The following is a 13,514-nucleotide window of genomic DNA, read 5'->3' as shown; positions in this document are numbered from 1 at the left end:
ATGAGCCAGAAGAGATGGTCACTAGCCTCCTCTGCCAGAGTGTGATAAGCTAGGAAGGAGCCGAGAGAGCTCCAGGGAGAAGGCCAGAATGGGGCTTCATGCGAAGGAAGAAGCCTGCTTGTAAGTTGCAGGGAAAGAGCTCTCCAAAGGGGAGAGAGTTATAGAAGGATTGGGGGACTTATTTTTTTTTTTCAGTGGGTGAAACAAAGAAGGGTTGTCTGACCATACTTTTGCATTTTGAACTTGATCTTTTAAAAATAGAGATGCATCGGCCGGGTGCAGTGGCTCACGCCTGTAATCCCGGCACTTTGGGAGGCTGAGGCGGGTGGATCACGAGGTCGAGAGATCGAGACCATCCTGGCCAACGTGGTGAAATCCCGTCTCTACTAAAAATACAAAAACATTAGCTGGGCGTGGTGGCGCGTGCCTGTAGTCCTAGCTACTCAGGAGGCTGAGGCAGGAGAATCGCTTGAACCCAGGAGGTGGAGGTTGTGGTGAGCTGAGATTGCACCATTGCACTCCAGCCTGGGTAACAAGAGCGAAACCCCATCTTAAAAAAAAAAAAAAAAAAAAAAAAAATAGCCGGGCGCGGTGGCTCAAGCCTGTCATCCCAGCACTTTGGGAGGCCGAGGCGGGTGGATCACGAGGTCAAGAGATCGAGACCATCCTGGTCAACATGGTGAAACCCCGTCTCTACTAAAAATACAAAAAAAAATTAGCTGGGCATGGTGGCACGTGCCTGTAATCCCAGCTCCTCAGGAGGCTGAGACAGGAGAATTGCCTGATCCCAGGAGGCGGAGGTTGCGGTGAGGCGAGATCGCGCCATTGCACTCCAGCCTGGGTAACAAGAGCGAAACTCCGTCTCAAAAAAAAAAAAAAAAAAAAATAGAGATGCGTCTCCAAAATGTTGTCCCCAAAGGTGTGTCCTAGACTCCTAACAGCAAGAGTTGCCTTATTAAAGCTGCTGATTCCTGAAGAAAGAGAAAACATTTCTCGTGTAGATATCATTTAAAGTGTTTGTTTTCCATTCAGGAGGTTTTGTGAGAGCTCATCTTTCCCTTTGACCAGTTCTTACCCACTTGGTACTCACGGTTCTTACTCCTTTCTGAGCTTTAGTGCAGAGAATTAAATCTACCTTTTCCTAATTAGAAAGGTGGTGATTTTTCCTTCTCTTTTACCACCCTGGTATTTATGATAGCAAAATGTGTATATGTTAGTAGCTAACGAAGATTGAGGAGAACAGTAGAATTCATTTCCCTCTGGGAACAGTGCTTTGAGTGCTGCCTAGCAAAGCCTAAGGGCAGTATACGTGTTTGTCACATAGAAATGTGAAATAGGCCAGGCATGATTGCTCACGGCTGTAATCCCAGCACTTTGGGAGGCTGAGAAGGGAGGAACAGTTGAACCCAGGAGTTTGAGACCAGCCTGAGAAACATAGTGAGATCCCATCTTTGCAAAAAAGTTAAAAAGTTAACCAGGTGTGGTGGTACATACCTGTAGTTCCAGCTACTCAGGAGGTCGAGGTGGGAGGATCACTGGAGCCCAGGAGACTGAGACTGCAATGAGCTATAATCGTGCCGCTGCACTGTAGCCTGGGTAGCAAAGCAAGATTTTGCCTAGAAAAAAAAAAAAAAAAGAAGAAGAAGAAATATTAGATAAATAAGTGTATAATAAAGTTCTAAATTGAGTCTTTGGAGATATTTCAGTAATAGGAAAATTTAGAACAGTTTACCAATAATATTTCCTGTTTATGCAAGAAAATGTTATTGACAGGTCGCTGTAAGCTATAAATATGTGTTTATTTCTTTTCACATGCAGTACAAGTATCAAGTACTCACACCCGGGAGAGACAGATGGCACCAGACTCCTGCTCATTTGTGACGTAGCCCTCGGGAAGTGTATGGACTTACACAAGAAGGACTTTTCCTTAACTGAAGCACCACCAGGCTACGACAGTGTGCATGGAGTTTCACAAACAGCCTCTGTCACCACAGACTTTGAGGTATTTTCCTATCAAGGAACACACAAAGAGGGTCTTGAATGCTCAAAGAAGAGCCTCCGATTTTTGCTCCTATTTTCATTAAATATGCTTAAGTTTAAATAATTATTATATATTTACTGTTGGAATTCAACATATTCTAAACTAGCAAGCATGCTTTTACAAAAACATCTGCCAATACAGGCTTTTTGTTGCTGCTCTTGTTAATCACCTACTAATTTCTGTTTTCTCTAGGATGATGAATTTGTTGTCTATAAAACCAATCAGGTTAAAATGAAATATATTATTAAATTTTCCATGCCTGGAGATCAAATAAAGGACTTTCATCCTGGTGATCATACTGAACTAGAGGAATGCAGACCTGAGTTTTCAGATTTTTCAAAGGTCGAAGGTAGGAAGGACAATGTTCTCGAATGCTGTTTTATGTTATTGTATGTATAGACTTCAAATGTTCCATTTTCAATGGATTGTATATTTGCATTTGTTAGATCTATGACCTGATCCATAAGTATTTCATTTTCTTTCAATCTCATAATTGTTTCCCACAAATTTCTCTCAAGCCCGCTGCCTAATGTCAAAATAAAGCCCTTACTTTTAAAATATAAATATAAATTTATTTTGAGACAGGGTCTCACTTTATCTCCCAGGCTAGAGTACTGTGGTGTGATCAAAGCTCACTGCAGCCTCAAACTCCTGGGCTTAAATGATTTTTCGGACTCAACCTCCCAAGTAGCTGGGACTACCATACGTGACTTTTTTTTTTTCAGAGGCAAGGTCTCACTCTGTGGCCCAGACTGGTCTCAAATTCCCGGCCTTAAGCGATCCTCCTGCCTCGGCATCCCAAAGTGCTAGGATTACAGATGTGAGCCACCATGGCCAGCCTTATTTCCTTTTTTATCTCGCTTACATAAAAATCAGGATGTTTGAGAAACGTTAAGCCATCTCAGAATTCCATGTGACTTCATTAACCCATTGCAGTTGAGCTTATCCTCTTCAGCGAAAGTCAAGGCTAAAACCTGTGGAACCTTGCTAAGATGTCATGGTGCAGAAAGTATAATGGGGTGCACAGAACAGGCAGCAGACCCGCTGTCGAGTGAGGAAGCCCGGGGTTCGAGTGTCGCCCTGCCACCCTGCAATCTTAAAACTGCACGACGTTTTGCGATCCACCTTCTCTCCGACGGGAATGAGAGCAGTACCCACGTGACAGAATTGCTGTAAGGGTTGAAGGGGACGTTGAAGGCACTGAGTCAATGGTCATGTGCGGTGCGTGTGTTAGCAGCAGTAGTGTGCCCACATGAGAGGATGTTCACTTCTCAGATCCTCACGAGCCCAAACAATTACAGTACTAATTAGTAGGACTGTAAAAACACAGTAACACTTTTGGCCATGCTCAAATTCTTTTTTATCAGAAATGTGTGAGTTCATGTGTGCTCAGCGGTGACTCCAATTTTTTTCCCTGGGAGTCATTAAATGAAATATCTGGTAAGACGATATGTGTTTATATTTCCTAACCTTATCTGTGTGTTTGTACCACTTAGAAAAGGGTGTGAACGTTTTTCAATATGCTGCCGTAGGAGCTGACTCAGTCGTCCGTAGGTTGTTTCACGTCTTGCCAGAATGCTTGTGTAGTACCATAAATGATAGTGACTGAGCCTTTCTACGTTACACACCGGGGAACGCAGACGCCGGGATTCAGGCTTCAGCCACGTTCGAGACAGTCTGAAGACCTCTGTGTATTTGTATGTCAAGTAATGCTAAGTTTTCAAGAGGACACGCCAGAGTCTCTACATTAAAAAGGCAGAAGAGCACATGCCTGTAGTCCCAGCTACTCGAGAGGCTGAGGCAGGATGATTACTTGAGCACAAGAGTTCAAAACCAGCCTGGGCAACACAGTGAGACCCCCATCTCTACCAAAAAAAAAAAAAAAAGAGAGAGAGAGAAAGAAAAGAAGAAAAGAAAACTAAGCAGAATTGTCTTTTAAAAAAAAAAAGGGCAGGCCAGGTATGGTGGCTCATGCCTATAGTCCCAGCACTTTGGGAGGTCAAGCAGGTAGATCCCTGAGTCCAGGAGTTCGAGACCAGCCTGGGCAACATGGCTAAACCTCATCTCTACAAAAAAAAAAAAAAAAAAAAAAACACCAAAAAATTAGCTGGGCATGGTGGTGTGTGTACCTGTAGTCCCAGCTGCTCGGGAGGATCATCTGAGCCAAAGACAAGTCTACCATGAGCAGAGACTGTGCCACTCCACTCACACCTGGGTGACAGAGTGAGACGCTGTCCCCCAAAAAAAGGCAGAAGGCAACTCCCATTTTTCTCATGTGGGTTCACTTGCCTTTCAGAATTGGCTATTGAAAATCATAAAACGCTCCTTGTCCATTTTCCCTAAAATACAATGCCTGAAGGCACGGAGAGGAATAAAGATCAAAATAACAAAAAAGCAGACAGGGATGGTTTTGAAAGCTAATGGTAACATTTTGAACATTTAGATTATCAGTTACCAGATGCCAAAACTTCCAGCAGCAGCACCAAGGCCGGCCTCCAGGACGCCTCTGGAAACTTGGTTCCTCTGGAGGATGTCCACATCAAGGGCACAATCATAGACATTGTAGCCCAGGTATGTCGTTCATGGCTTTATGATACTTAAACTACATGGATGTAAACCGTAGATGAGAATCTGATTGCAGGCAGGTGAACTGAGGAAAACAGATACATTTCTAAATTCATTTATTCAAGCAGTATTCCCTGCGCACTCCACGCCAGGGACCGTCTGGGCTCTAGGCATCCAGCAATGCACAATACAAGAGCTCTGCCCATGTGGAGCCCACACCGTGTGGGGGAACAGGCAGTAAACATGATGAATGAGTGACACACATCACATGTTAGATGGGGACGGGTGCTAAAGGGAAAGATGAAAGCAGGAGGGCATAGGAGCTGTGAAAGACGGGGCTCCGAACCTGTGAATAGAATGGCCGAGGAGGCCACCCCGAGAAGGTGACGTCTGCATGCAGACCTGAAGGAAGTGGGGGCGAACCTGTGTGGACGTGGGGGGGATGCGTATCCCAGGCCGCGGCAGCAGCACATGCCAAGGCCCTGAGGCAGGAGGCTGGTCTGGTCCAGGCAGGCCAAGGAGGCCACCGTGGCCGCAGTGCAGTGGAAAGCCGGGAGTGCGTGGAGACTGAGTCAGAGACGTGAGGGCCTCTCACATCAGGACGCAGGTCATGCTGTCCTTGACTCTGAGCGAAATGGAAGCTTCTAGATGTTTGGCAGAGGAACGACAGGAACAGGCCTATGTTTTAACGGGCTTACACCGGCCACCGTCTTGGGAACGGGAAGAGGACCAGTGGGAAGAAATGGTAGGTCAAGTTCCCCGGAAAACAGACTCTGGATGGAATTTGTCTTCAGGAAGCTTGTGGGACTGTGCCTGTGGGAGCGGCACCTGTGACGGAGTGAGGGCGGCAGGATGTGGCGCGGGACACAACAGAGTCCTCCGATGATCTTGGGGGAAGCTCTGGGCCGGAAAGGTCCTTGAGAGAAGGTCTGACTAGGCAAGGGGGCTGGGCTTTAGAGTCCCACCGGGACCAGTCCTGGGATGTGGGCTGCTCCAGGGACGGGTCAGAACGTTGGCTGCGGCTGTTCGTCTTTGGCTGAGGATGGTTCCTGGGGAGGGCCCCACGGGTGACACTCCTAGCAGTCTCAGACCTGAAGGGGCCACCGCGGGCCCAGTGTCACATCCCACAGAGGAGACGATTGACAGAATTCAGTTAAGGGAGCTGGCGACGTGGAGAACGTTTGCAGTGGGGGTGTAGGAAGTGATGGGGATCAGATCGGTGGGGAGGGGACGCGAGAGAAAGACAGTGGCCCAGGTGACAGCAGGGTGTTTGCCCTGAACAGCTAGAAGGATCACGTTTGCCCTTTCTAGAAAGGGCAGAGTCACGGGAGGGCAGATGGGGGCCATCAGGAGTTTATCTTTGGCCAAGTCAGTCTTGTTGACTACCTAGGACCAGGGAGGAGACCCAGGCTGCACTTGTAACCGGGGAGTCGGCAGCATTCAGGTAGTATTTAAAGTCAGCCCAGATTGAAAACGCAGAGAATCAGTGGAGAGAACAGAGACCAACGTGGAGAGGTCTGGGCACAGGCTGAGTCAGACACGGAGCCCAGGAGGGAGTGGCTCCTCCCAGGAGGGAGCAGGCCAGCTGAGCAGGGAGGGGAGGAGAGGCTGCTGTGGGTCTCGTGCAGAACAACCCAGCCCTGACCTTTGGATTTAGTGGTGAGATCACTGGTGACCTTTGCCTTTTGATGGTGTGGTGGGGGTGAACGGCTGATCAGAGTGAGTTCAAAAGAGAACGGAAGGAAGAATTGGGAGACAGAGGAGAGAAGATGAGACAGCAGCTGAAGAGAAGTGGGATTGAGTGTTTTTCTCCTTTTAAGACACAAGAGACAGCAGCGTGTGTGGGAGTCAGCACAGGAGGGAAACCTGGCAATGTCGGGGAGGGGAATCGCTGGAATTCCTTCTCTGCACTCTTCTCTAGGTTTTATTGCATAAATAGGAAATATTGTTGAAAAGACTTTCCTGGTAAACTGTTCTAAATTTTACTTTTATTGAAATAGCTCCAAAGCCTCCATTTAGAACTTTACTATTCCCTTGTTTATTTAGCATTTCCATGTAACCAGCGTATATATTGTCCTTACGTTGTGCCAGGCAGTGCTCTAAGCATTTCTTCCCAGAGAAAGATGAATTCCACTGTTTTTCCAAATCTTTTATTAGCTACTAAAACATACGCATTTTGCTACCATAAATACCAGGGTAGTGGCTGAGTGCTGTGGCTCGTGCCTGTAATCCCAGCACTTTGGGAGGGAGGCTGAGGCAGGAGGATCACTTGAGCTCAAGACTTCCAGACCAACCCGGGGAACATGAAGAAATCCACCTCTACAAAAACCGGTTGAGTGTGGAGGCATACATCTGTCGTCCCATCTACTTGGGAGGCTGAGATGGGAGGATGGCTTGAGCCCAGAGGCAGAGGTTACAGTGAGATGAGATTGCACCGATGCACTCCAGTCTGAATGATAGAGTGAGATGCTGTTTAAAAAAAACAAAACAAAACGAAAAAAAACCCAGGGTGTTGAAAGAGAAGGAACAAACCCCACCTTATTAAATTATCTGCACTAAAGCTCAGAAGAGTATTAAATACTAAGTGAGTAAGAACTGGTCAAAGGGAAAGGCAGGCATCGCAGGAGGGTGATCTAATGCGGGTGCTGGGGCCACAGCCAGCCGCTCGCAGCAGGCTCATCATCCACAGTCACGGGGTGGAAGGCAGCATCGGGGGTGCCAGGTGGCCAGATGCGGTAACCAAGGTGAAGCTTGGAAAGCTTTTGGCTTTCTGAAATTGAGTGGGTTCGCTGAGATTTGACCTCATCATCAGATTCTAACACTGAAGATGGCATTAAACAACCATAAAGGCCTTTTAGGCGAATAAGGACATTGAAGTACAGTGCCATGACGTTCTGATCCCTGTAGAGGGAAATTAGTTCCCTGTTGTTGTTGTTGTTGTTGTTGTTGCTGTTGTTGTAGAAAGTGATTTTATTTAAAGACAGAGAGAAACAGGAGAAGGAGAGAGACAGAAACAGCCAAGTCTCACGCCGAGTGAGAGAATCCAGAAAGGTGGGATCCAGGAGAGGAGAGCAGCCTCCACACTGAGTGGAAGGGAACAGAGAGAGATGGAGTTGAGGGGGGGAAGACAGGCTTCCACGAGAGTGTGGAAGGGGACCCCAGAGGGAAAATCCAGGAGAGAGCTTCCATGGAGAGAGTGTTCTTGGAAGGAGACCCAAACATGGAGTCCTGGGAAATTCGTTCTATTTCAGTGATCACCTTTAACTAGGGAGATGGGGTGTCAGGGTGAGAAGAGCAGTTTGGATATAGCTGACCCCCACCCCTGGGCCCACTCTGACCCATGCACACATCTTCAAGGCAGCTCAGAGCAACATCACAGACTTTGAAAAGACCCAGATGTGAGCTCAGGGGACATGTTCTGTCTCTGCTACTCCCTTTGGCATCACTTAGGAGCTGTAAACACGGTGGTGACCGCTTTCAAGAGTCAGGCCCTCGGCCAAGTTTTCCACACGCAGTACTTAATTCTCCCAGACTCCATGAGTCAAGCGCTGTCATTATGCCCCTTGTTTGTATAAGGAAGCGGAGGCCCAGGGACAAACACTGCGATAATGCCCAAATTTGAACTCAGTTCATTCTGATTCCAGCGTCCACGTTCTTAACCACTACACCAGAGTGCAGCTTGGTGGATCATACAGAGCAAAGGATCTGGGGTTTGAAAGGCTTACCTTTGAATTCTGGCTTCTTCTTTCTAGTGCTACGAGCTTGGGAAAGTGACTTCTTTGCCTCATTTTCCTCATATGTAAAATAGAAATAAGAGTATCTGCCCATCAGTGTCGTTCCTATTAGATCTAAGAAATGCAAAGGACTTAGGGCATTGTTGTTATTTACAAAACAAATCGCGACTAGGTTACGGGGGGGAGCCGTGCGTCCTCCATGCCTTACTTGGGATTAGACAACTTGTACCGTATGATATTTCATATCCAGAGGCCTGTTCCCTGGGTAAGTTTGCCCAAAAATAACTCTCGATTTAGCAGTGAATTTCTCACTCATTTTATGATGAAACAGCCAGACTGTAGATTGAGCTTAAGCATCCGAGCAGAGGCTGAGTTGCAGACTCTTATACGTGCATGGCTCCTACATTTTGACCCTTCGTAGAATAGTTTAATGATGTTAAGCTTAGTTACAAAATGGTTTTGTCTCATGGAAGAAAATTAAGGTGTCAAAATTTGTTATACTGTATTAGTTTCTGCCGTAAGGCCTGGTAAAAATACTTTTCTTCTTATTATTACCTAAAATTATTGACCTTTGTGAGTGCCCAGCCACACAGTGTGATGATATACAAAGAGAGTGCAGCTGACACAGGCCTGATGTCTGGGGACTCCCACGCAAAAGCAGGCCCGCTAACTAGAATAGGCAGGACGGCTACTGAGTAGGAAGAAACGTTAGTCTACACCAAGTACGGTTAGATAGTGATCCCGTTCATCAGACTCAGGGCAGGCATACGTGCCTTTGAGGGTTTGGTAAAACTGTGGAAGGTCCAAGAGAGGAAGAGAAGGAGTTCCATGCACAGTCAAGAGGACAGTGTCTGATGTCCTCCCAGTCCATGCTAGGTGGGCCCCAGTCCCAGTGGCCCCAGTCCCACCAGGCGCACTCTGGCCATTGCACACAGCATCGCCCAGATCGCTGAGAAACTCCAGGATGCACCTCTGTCTCATCTTGGGCAGCTGGCCAGAACGGAATTCCAGGAATCCCGTTGGCAAGGGATGCTGTTTCCAGGAGGGTGCTGACCTGTTGATTTGGGGAGACTCCAATTGCTTATATTAACAAGGACTCCTTGAAAAATTGTGCCTGGAACCCTACACACCCTAGGGGTAGCCCAGCTTGCAGCAAATCCAGGTTTGGACAATATTTTCAAAGAAGTTAGGTTCTATTTTCATTTTGGTCTCTTCCCTGGATTCTTGATGACAGATTATGAAATATTTTTGGCTTCTTATTGTCACATTTAAAATCTTACTGTTTCTTATGCATCTGAGGAGTTTTTTCTTTATTTTCAAATATTGAAAGCCTCCTGCTTTTCCTGAGTGAGAGAGTGTGAAAAGAGTCTATTAGAAAGATGAATTAGGTAATAGAGACAACAGAGAGGAGTGGAGAAGACTTGATTCTGGAAGAACCAAGGCCCGAAGAGATGAGGAGCTAGATAGATGAGGGCTGTGTAGAGAGGGGAAAGCCTCAGAGAGGTCCCCAGGAGGAAATGCCAAGACCTGAGAGCCGATAGGATAGAGGTCAAGAGATCGAGACCATCCTGGTCAACATGGTGAAACCCTATCTTTACTAAAAATACCAAAATTAGCTGGGCGTGGTGGCGCGTGCCTGTAATCCCAGCTCCTCGGGAGGCTGAGGCAGGAGAATTGCCTGAACCCAGGAGACGGAGGTTGCAGTGAGCCAAGATCGCGCCATTGCACTCCAGCCTGGGCAACAAGAGCAAAACTCCATCTCAAAAAAAAAAAAAAAAAAAAAGAAGAGGAACCGTTCTGAAATCGTTTCCAGCCCACGTGGCACTAGGGAGGCATCAAAGCCCACAACACGAAAGGGGTGATTTTCCAGCCATCTCAGCAAAAGCTATATTGCCCCCACTAACTCAGAGTTGGCAAGACTTCTGGTGACTTGTATTCCAGTCAGATATGTATGAACCGAACTATGGGACTAGGGCATTTTATCACATGACATGGGCTCTCCATTGTAGAAGGGAAGCCAGGGTTGGGAATCTGAGGGACATGATACGAATGCAAGGCATTTCAAATAAACACGCAAAATCATTTTCGTTCATCGTCGTTCCTGCAGACGTTGTCCATGTGGTCTCATCACATGTATGGATTGTTTTCTTCTTCAGGTCATTGTTTTTCAGACATACTCAAATAACAGTCATGTGCCCATTGAGGCAAAATATGTCTTTCCTTTGGATGAGAAGGCTGCTGTGTGTGGCTTCGAAGCCTTCATCGATGGGAAGCACATAGTTGGAGAGGTAAGGGGAGAAGACGCGTCGCGCCCGCGCTCTGCTTTCGAAGTCAGCTTCCGTTTCCCCGAGTCTTCGTTTTCTGAGTCCCCATGGCTATGAAGTTGAGTAGCAGCCTTATCATAAAACGAGAATATTCTTCGAAGAACCAGTTCCTGCACAGTGAGCCTCCCTGAAACATCCCTCCCTGATAAATGGTTTCTACCCCACTCCGTCCAATCTTCGTCGTCAGTGTCTTGTACATTCTTAGCCTTGGCGCCGTAAGAGTGATTTACAATATGAAAAGTTTAAGAGGGCCAGGTGCAGTGGCTCGTGCCTGTAATCCCAGCAGTTTGGGAGGCTGAAGCAGGCAGATCACTTGAAGTCAGGAGTTCGAGACCAGCCTGGCCAACATGGTAAAACCCCATCTCTACTAAAAATCCAAAAATTAGCCAGGCGTGGTGGCATATGCCTGTTAATCCCAGCTACTCAGGAGGCTGAGGCAGGAGAATCACTTGAATCCGGGTGGCATAGGTTGCAGTGAGCCAAGATCATGCCACTATACTCCAGCCTGGACAACAGAGTGAGACTTTTTCTCAGAAAAAGAGAAAAAAAATTAAGAGAGACACACTGGAAAATTGGTGAAGCCCTTATTATATATTTTTGTAAAACCTGATCCCTGGAATCGTGTTATAAAAGTAAAGCTGAAATGAAAGCTATTGTAACTTTCTAAAAAACAAACAACAAAAAAAACCATCAGCTGATGAATTCTTTGTTTATTCTAAGGACCAGCCCACAGTTGCAATTATAAACTATAATTTACTAAATTTAAAGTCATTATTTTTTTTTTGTTCAACATAAACTCCCAACCAAAAAAAATTTTTTCACTATTGATTTTGAAATATATTAGTCCCGACTTAAAGAGACTTCTCTTCAGTTGGCCTTTTCTGGTTCAAATTCTCATCAAATAAGTATATTTCAATGATCACTTTAAACAAGTTTTCATTCATCTTACTTAGATTCGATTTTCAGTTTCTGCCTGGGTTTTAATAAGCATTGATGTTGTTTTCTTTATTAAAGACTGAAGTCACTCTTCATGTAAGGAATGATTGAAAAATCATCTTTTCCAGATTAAGGAGAAGGAAGAAGCCCAGCGAGAGTACCGAGAAGCCGTGAGCCGGGGTGATGGCGCTTATCTGATGAGCCAGGACGCCCCGGTATGGCTTGGTGTGCGTGCTGCGTGCATACACGGAAGGGAAAGAGTCCGCACGGGACTTGAAATATGCAATTCATGCTAGAGGCTGAGATAATTTACACTGTTGTGGGCCCCAGAGTTTCACTTGCTCTAAGTCAGAGGAAGCCACGCCGGTGAGACCCATTTGCTTTATCTCAACAAAGGAGGAAATGGCTTCAGTAGTTCCAGACAAACAGGGAGAGAGCTAGGCCCACCATTGGGAACTGAGTCTCCCAGAAGAAATGACAGACGATCATATAACATTCGAAGTATCTCACTTTCATCTTCTGAAAAGAGTGTGATATCTTGTCCAGGCACGGTGGCTCACACCTGTAAGCCCAGCACTGTGGGAGGCCGTGGCAGGAGGATCATCTGAGGTCAGGATTTCAAGAACCTGGCCAACATGGTGAAACCCCCATCTCTACTAAGAATACAAAAATTAGTTGGGTGTGGTGGCAGGCACCTGTAATCCCAGCTACTGAGGAGGCTGTGGCAGGAGAATCGCTTGAACTCAGGAGGCAGAGGTTTCAGTGAGCCGACATGCCATTGCGTCGCATCCTGGGCAACAAGAACAAAACTCCATCTCAAAAAAAATCAGAGTGTGATATATTTACAGTTTTCCTGGACATAAGCTCACCTAGCAGATGGTCCAGTCGTAAAGCAGGGAGGCATTTCTGCCAGGTCCCGGGCAAGCCCAGCTCCTGTGCTTTTGGGTGATTTGCTTTAGCAGGGACGTGACGTGGACAGGGTGGAAGAGGGACCAGCTGGCAGGTCCACTAGACTACTTTCCTTAAATATCAGATGTCTCACGAGGCCTCTGGCAGGTGCTAGATTATGTGTCGTCGGCGTCTGATTCTACTGCAGGTATTTTAGTTGATTTTGCAGATGGGGCCATATGTTTGAGTGTCACCTCTGAGGGTGACACATTGCCATGGTGTTTTGAAAATTTAATGTTTGCTGGGGCTCTGAGCACATTAAAGATGAGTATAGATCTAAAGGGTAAATTGTTGCTTTTGACATCTGAGATACCCACTTTCAGGATGGGAGTAAGCAATGAAGAGGTGATGATTGAACAGTTCACAACGCTAGCTTCGTGTTTGGCCAAACTATGCATGGAAGCCTGGGGTTCATTTGAGAGGCCGCCGCTTCATAGTGTCACGTTATCCTCTCGTGTGAGTTGGTGAATGTTTCCCCCTCAATACCTGCATATTTCCCTCGGGATATGGTCCACAAGACAACAGTCTTTCCAAAAGACATTATCTATGGGTAGAGTCTGATCAGACCTGTTGCTAACCCAAGCCTTCGGGTCTCCCAGAATGTGTTGACGTCTTGTGACTATCATGTTCTCATATCATAATATATGGTTTTCCTGTGTTGTTATGTCAATACCATATATGCTAGGTGCAGTGGCTCATACCTGTAATCCCAGCAGTTTGGGATGCCAAGGCAGGAGGATCACTGGAGCCCAGGAGTTTGAGGCCGCAGTGAGCTGTGATCATACCACTACACACCAACCTGGACAACAGAGCAAGATTCTGTCTCTAAACAAACAAATCTTAGCGTGGGAATCCCTCCATCTAAGCTTTGCCTGTCTTCCCCCAGGAAAGACTCATGGGTTTATTTTCCCATGGCAACCTGAACATACTTGTCTTATAACTCTTAATATACTATTTGTAAATATA

The 13,514-nt window shown here is 46.4% G+C and overlaps 1 protein-coding gene across 3 annotated transcripts in view; it reads left to right on the top strand.

The window, feature by feature from the left end:
• The window catches only part of LOC141579950 (protein mono-ADP-ribosyltransferase PARP4-like), a 96,134-nt gene that overhangs the window by 35,725 nt on the left and 46,895 nt on the right, over positions 1-13,514 (top strand). For all 3 annotated transcript variants that reach the window (XM_074392504.1, XM_074392505.1, XM_074392506.1), the window contains 5 exons: positions 1,819-2,002; positions 2,234-2,390; positions 4,485-4,612; positions 10,497-10,628; positions 11,729-11,815. In XM_074392504.1, coding sequence (XP_074248605.1) covers positions 1,819-2,002; positions 2,234-2,390; positions 4,485-4,612; positions 10,497-10,628; positions 11,729-11,815 — 688 coding nt within the window. The remainder of the gene's footprint in view (positions 1-1,818; positions 2,003-2,233; positions 2,391-4,484; positions 4,613-10,496; positions 10,629-11,728; positions 11,816-13,514) is intronic.

Source organism: Saimiri boliviensis (assembly GCF_048565385.1).
Source record: "Saimiri boliviensis isolate mSaiBol1 chromosome 16 unlocalized genomic scaffold, mSaiBol1.pri SUPER_16_unloc_1, whole genome shotgun sequence".
Taxonomy (NCBI): domain Eukaryota; kingdom Metazoa; phylum Chordata; class Mammalia; order Primates; family Cebidae; genus Saimiri; species Saimiri boliviensis.
Note: the sequence above shows the minus strand (reverse complement) of the source record. Positions and strands in the feature narration are given on the sequence as shown.